General features: G+C 67.0%; 2 protein-coding genes across 2 annotated transcripts in view; one reads left to right on the top strand and one right to left on the bottom strand.

Moving 5' to 3' along the window:
- Positions 1–355: 355 nt before the first annotated feature.
- Positions 356–1,037, top strand: EMIHUDRAFT_200824 (hypothetical protein; the record flags this gene model as incomplete). Its single annotated transcript, XM_005790634.1, has 2 exons — positions 356–399; positions 767–1,037. The coding sequence occupies 2 exons, from the start codon at positions 356–358 to the stop codon at positions 1,035–1,037; spliced, it is 315 nt and encodes a 104-aa protein (XP_005790691.1).
- A 4,139-nt stretch (positions 1,038–5,176) lies between these two features.
- The window catches only part of EMIHUDRAFT_200827 (hypothetical protein), a gene marked incomplete at both ends in the record, with an annotated part of 1,317 nt that continues 598 nt past the window's right edge, over positions 5,177–5,895 (bottom strand). Inside the window, one exon of the mRNA XM_005790635.1 lies at positions 5,177–5,337. Within this exon, the coding sequence (XP_005790692.1) occupies positions 5,177–5,337 (161 nt within the window). The remainder of the gene's footprint in view (positions 5,338–5,895) is intronic.

Raw genomic sequence — 5,895 nt, forward strand, 5'->3', positions numbered from 1 at the left:
CGCGGCGATCGCAGTGCAGCTCGCCGCGCTGCAGCGCTCTGCTGGCGGCGGAGGTGGCGGAGGTGGCGGCGGAGGAGCCACTGGAGCGCGGTCAGGGGCGGGGGCGGGAGCGGCGGGGGCGGGGGCGGGAGCGGCGGGGGCGGGGGCGGGAGCGGCGGAGGCGGGGGCGGCGGGGGCGGAGGCGGCGGAGGAGGCGGCTTCCGTTGCGGTGGTTGGAGGCACAGTCGCCGACTTGGTCGCATCGCCTGCGCCGGGGACGCGCCTGCAGCCGGGCACCTCCGTGGGCGGGAGACTCGACGTGTCACCGGGCGGCGTCGGCCGAAACGTGCGAGGGCGTGCGCGGCTCCGGCGCGGCATGCCGGACGGCCGTCTCTTCACGCCGTGCGGGCGTGTGGGCAGGTGGCGGAGGGGCTGGCGCGGCTCGGCGCGGCTCCTCTCTTCCTCTCTGCGCTCGGAGATGACGCCTTCGCCCTCCGCCTCGCGCTGGCGGCCGCCGCGCCCCCGGGGGCGAGGCCTCTCGAGCGCGTTGCCTTCGCCTCGCCCAACGAGGCCGAGGTGCTCGCCATGGCCGACGCCTTGCGGGCGGCGGGCGGCGGGCCGGGTGGCGGCACCAGGCGTGGCGGGGGCGAGGGCGGGGGCGAGGGCGAGGGCGGGGGCGAGGGCGAGGTGCGAGGGTGAGGGCGGCGCTGCTGCGCGCCGGGGTGCGTCATGTCCTGGTCACGCGAGGGGCGAAGGGGCTGCTGTGGGCGCGCGCCGCCCGCCGCAGCTCTGGGCTGGACGCCGAGGTCTGCTTCGAGGAGCTCCCCGCGCTCGCCGCCACTGTCAAGAGCACGCGCGGCGCGGGAGACAGCTTCGTCGCCGGCGCCGCTTGGGGGCTGCTGCGAGCGCCGACGCTCGACCTCGCCAACACGGACACCGTGCGCGCCGCGTTGCGCGCCGGGCTGCGAGCCGCGCAGCTCACCGTTCAGAGCGACGCGGCCATCTCTGTTGAGGTCAGCGCCGACCGGCTCGAACCAGCGCTGGCCGGTGCGGCGTGAGCGGTCTACCCGGTGGGGAGAGAGGTTTGGTAGCGGGTAGCGCCGTAAAAGCCGTATACGAAGATGCACACGGCGGGCTGCGGTGCACACCGGTTTAAGGTAGATCAACATCTAAAAACTGCAGTACAACTGTATTACTTTGTGCTAAGCAGAGTGTTGATTATTATGCGGTTGTTCCTGTCTCCCGCTCGGCACCGGTGGCTGAGGCGTGAGGGGAAGATCATGTAGGACATGGGGGTCATCTGAACGGATGTGTAGGATTTAGCCTCGCTCTCGCTCATGGTGTTCGCGCTGATGTCCATGTAGTACGGCTCGTCAGTTTCGGCGCACACGAGCAGTGAGAAATGCCCACCGTCCGCCGAATCGTTGTGCTCGGTGCAGATTCCCTTCGTGTGCAGGACCCACGGCTGGGCGTGCGGCGGCAGGTCCTCGGCGATCTGCTTGCCAGCAGCGAGCTCTACGACGAGCTTCTTCAGGGCATCATAGCCTCGCCGGCTGCCCACGATGGCAAAACTGTTCTGACCGAAGAGCGCCTCGCCACCGTGCTCTTCCTTGCTCGTGTTGACGATGGTGGTCACGAGAAGCCGCTGCGCCGAGGTGAGAGTTCCAGCCGACCATCGGATATTCGCGAGCCGGCGTAGAGAAGCGGCCAGTCGGGAGAAGGCCCTCGCGGCGCCTTCTCGCCTTCTCGGCGGAGCTGAGCGCTCGCTTTGGGCGGCCGCGCTTTCTCTTGCTCGCCATGGTGAAAGCAGGAGAGAGCTTGGAAATAAAAAAGCAAGGCCGTTCCGCGCTTCAGCGATTAAACCGGGGCGAAACTCAACTTTCTAGCGATTTGCCTCGCGCGAACCACGGGGTCGGCTCCCCTTGCAGCCTTTCGAGGGGCGCAAAACTTGTGCCCGTGCCGTGACATAACCCTAGTAGGTGCATAGTGTCGCTGTTTTCGAAAGGCGCTGACGGCCCGGCGCGTACCGCGCGACGCCCCGGGCTACCCACCAGTGGAAGGCCTATACCAACCCTTCAAAATGAGCTACCAACTTTGGTACACTCTCACTTTGATATTTTCCAGGTACACACTCAAAGTCCGGAAATCTCACAGACGCGCGCGTTTTGGCCGGCTACCCAAGCGGGTCGCACGGAGACACGGGAAGGCTGCCGCAAGCCGCCTCCGGGTGCGGGGGCCCGGCGCGGCGGGCGGGGGCAACGGCCCGGTCGGTAGCTGGCCGCGCCTCTCCGCCCCGCCCGTCGCCGCTGCACCCCTTGCCGCGGCCCGCGTCGGTGTGAGGCTGATGACTGCTAGCACTCCAAGTGCTCCAGCCTGTCAGCCACGGCCTTGTCTTTGAGGTTCTCTTCGCACCGCTGCTCAGAATTCGGCAATTTGCTGAAAGAATTTTACAAGCAAATGTCTGGCCCGTAACCCGATCCCGAGCGTCCGGCCAACTGGGTGCGCTTCTTAGCTCCCCGGTCCTGGACGTGAGGCTAATGACTGCACTCCAAGTGCTCCAAAACTCCCTCGCACAACACTGGTTGGGCTCAACGAGGTTTGCCTCTCGCACCGCCGCCCGAGCCGCAGCTCGTGATCGATCTCCGCAGCCCGCGCCGCCGCCGCCGCCTCCCTGCGCACCTTTGCGACCTCGCGCTCGCGCGCGGCCTCCCGCTCGGCGCGGAGCTCGTCCGCCGCGTTCTCGGCCCGCTCGCGCTCGGCCGCGACTGCCTCCTGCACGGCCGCCGCAGCGGCCGCCGCCGCGCGGCGGTCGCGATGGCCGAGCTCCGTGACGGCGCGCGAGAGGAGGCCGCGTTGGTACTCGATCTCGCGCAGCTGCCGCGCCGCGAGCCGCCGCAGCCTGACGACCTCCGACGGCGGCGGCGGGCGCTTCCCGCGCACCGCCGCGGCGATGAGCCCGAGCGCGTCCATATCGAGGAGACGCACGGCGCTCGAGGCGCCGAGCCGCTCGTGAGTCCCCATCGCGAACGCGAGGAGCTTGAGGTCGGCGGGGATCTCGGCTGCTGCGGCGGCGGCGCCGCCGCCGCCGCCGCCGCCCGCGTCGGCCGCGGTCGAGGTGATCTTGGGGAAGGCGAAGCGCGTCGCCGACTCGATCTCGAGCGCGCGCATCGCCCGCTCGGCCTCGGCGAGGGTGTTGCCGCTGCGCTTGGACGCTGAGCGGAGGCGCGAGCGGACATCCTCGCGGCGCTTGTTGTAGCGAGCGACGCTGCGCTCGCAGCGCAGCCAGAGCGCACTCACCGCGGAGCTGGCGGACGTGGGCAAGGACATCGGCCCGCTAGCGCTCGCCGCCTCGCAGGCGGCCACCCAGCGGGCAAAGATCAGGGTCTTATTGTCGAGCCCGCCCGTCGCCTTCGCCATCTTAGCCGCCAAGTTGAGGAGGTAGGCGACGTGCGAGAGGGTGAGGCCGCCCTCAGGGCAAGCCACGGCCAGCGCCACGGCGCTCGGCTCATCCTTGGTCGCCAGGGAGGCCAGGGCAGCAGCCACAGCCTCAGAGGAAAAGTACGCCGCCGCGCACACTTTCTCGCGCGGGTCATTATCGGTGTTGTCGGGGTCGTGCGAAGCTACGGCCTGCGAACGGCCGGTGGGCAGACGTCATGGCCGGCATGTACGACCCTTAAGAACCCGCGTACGACCAGAAGGTCGGCTGTGAGGCGAGGGTGAAGGCACAGCCCAGAGCTTGTGGATTTCAGTTGCTGACAGTTGAGGCCGATCCTTCGCGAACTGACGGCAGGTAAGCCGGCAGGTGGGGGGCGGGGGTGTGCCGGGTGGATCCCCAAGCGGGCGAGCCGGGCCCGTGCATAGTTCGCGCTCGGGGGGCGCGCGAGCATGGGAAAGACGCACCTCCATCGTCCTTGCTTACCGGCGCTTTTCGGCCGTTGGCACCATCGTTGATGACAAGATTGCGCGGGACTGAAATCCCAAATCCTCTCAGCTCGAAGGGGGAATTTATTTGTTTGGGGGGTGTTCGACCGGGCTACCACTGCACACTCTCACTCACCTCTCAGCGCACACCTAGAGCTGTTTAACACTAACTTTGGGCCTAACAGTTGCGCTATTGTTGGCTGAAATCCTTAACGTTGTTCAAGTGTTCACCCCAGCCCATGCTGTTACTGTTTGTTACTGTTGTTACTGTTGTTCAGCGGCCAGCAAGCAGAACGGCAAAAAACCCGGGTAAAACCCAAAAATACCTGGGATTTCCCGGGTATTTTCGGGTATTACCCGCACTGGACGCTGGAGATCGTCGTGGGTCACTGCCAGGCCTTCCTTATTGTTGTTCAGCCGGCCTAACGTTAGCTACTGTTGTTGGGGAGCCCCACTGTTGTTCTGTTGTTACTGTTAACACTAGCAACACTGTTCAGCTCCCAACGTTAAACAGCTCTACGCACACCTCCGGGACTCACTCCGCAGCCATGCGCGAGGAGGAGGGACCTTCTGCCGCGCCTCCCTCCGGCTCTGCCGGCCGCGCGCGGCAGTTTGGGTTGCCATGCTGGCCGGGCACGCGGCCTGCCGCCGCGGCCGCGGCGTGCCGCTGCTCCTTGCGCCGCTCGGCCTTGGCTTTTTTCCGGAGGGCTGCCTCGTCTGCGCCTTCCTCGCCTGCGCCCTCCTCCCCGTCCTCGCCCTCCTCCTCCTGCTGCTGCTCCTCCGCCCACGGCGGCGGCGCGGAGTGCGCGGGCGCCGCGGGTGGCGCCGCGTGCCACGGCCAGTCCGGCGGGTACGCGTCCTTGTCCTCGAGCATGACGGTGAAGACCTCGCCGGGCTGCTTGCCCGGCGGAATGATGACCTCGATCCGGTCCCCGCTGGGCGGGCGGACGAAGATCGTGTGCGCCGAGGAGGCGGTGGTCTCTGGCATCGCAAAGGTGTGAAATGACCACGCTGGGTTCTTGATGACGAGTTGCATGTGCTCCATCTGCAGCGAGAGCCGGCAGAGCGACCGTTCGAGGCGCTCGAGGTCGGCGACGTGGCCGGCGTTGCGGAGATCGCGAATGGAGCGGCCGCACACTGCTCGGTACCCCCCCTGCACATCTAAAGTCATGGCCGACCCCGACCCCCCCAGCAGCAGAGGGACCCCCCCCCCCAGCAGGAGCGCGCTGCTGCTGGGGGGGTCGGGACCCCCCCCCCCAGCAGCAGCGCTCTGCTGCTAGGGGGTGCTGGCATCTCTGTACCAACAGCTGTAAGTAAGTACGGTAGCGTTCCAGTCGTCGGCGAGGTGCTGGAAATCGATATTAAATGGCTTGAGGGCGAGCCGCATGGCTTCCACCACGTCGCTGCCCGCCATTGCGGCGACGCGTCGCGGCGGACCTGACAGTTTTGCCGCGCGACGGGCCGCGCGCGCGTTTCGAAAAAAGAAAGTCCTTAGGCTCAGTCGATCGATTTCGACGAGCGAGCGATCCGAGGATCGAGCGGGGGACCGATAGGCTAGAGAGATCAACGCTGATCGGTCATCGTCAGCCGAGACGCCCGAGTGAGTGGCTCACTACACGGCTTTTAGTGTGGTAGTACAAGATAGACTCACATGGTCACAAGTCTGTAGTAAAACGCCAGCACTCGACACGACGAAGGTGTATTGGGCTCGAAGGCGCGGTGAACACAGCCGCCTCGAGCGTACCGCTAAAACACGAGCCGAGGTGGGAGGGGGCGGCGGCGGCGAAGAGGCGGGAGCCGGGAGAGCTGGGTCCAATGCCCTCTACTGCTGGGGGGGTCGGGACCCCCCCCCCCCGCACCAGGATTGTTCTGAGTGTGCGGGCGGCCCACCTATCAATGGGGGGCCCCTCCTGGGGCTGGGGGTTTGTGCCTGGCTCCCACAAGGGATTTTTCCGGGTCAAAATTTTCGTTTAAAATCTAACGCTGTCTTTCGCG

The sequence above is a fragment of the Emiliania huxleyi genome (genome assembly GCF_000372725.1).
Source record: "Emiliania huxleyi CCMP1516 chromosome Unknown EMIHUscaffold_12, whole genome shotgun sequence".
In the NCBI taxonomy this organism is placed as follows: Eukaryota; Haptophyta; order Isochrysidales; family Noelaerhabdaceae; genus Emiliania; species Emiliania huxleyi.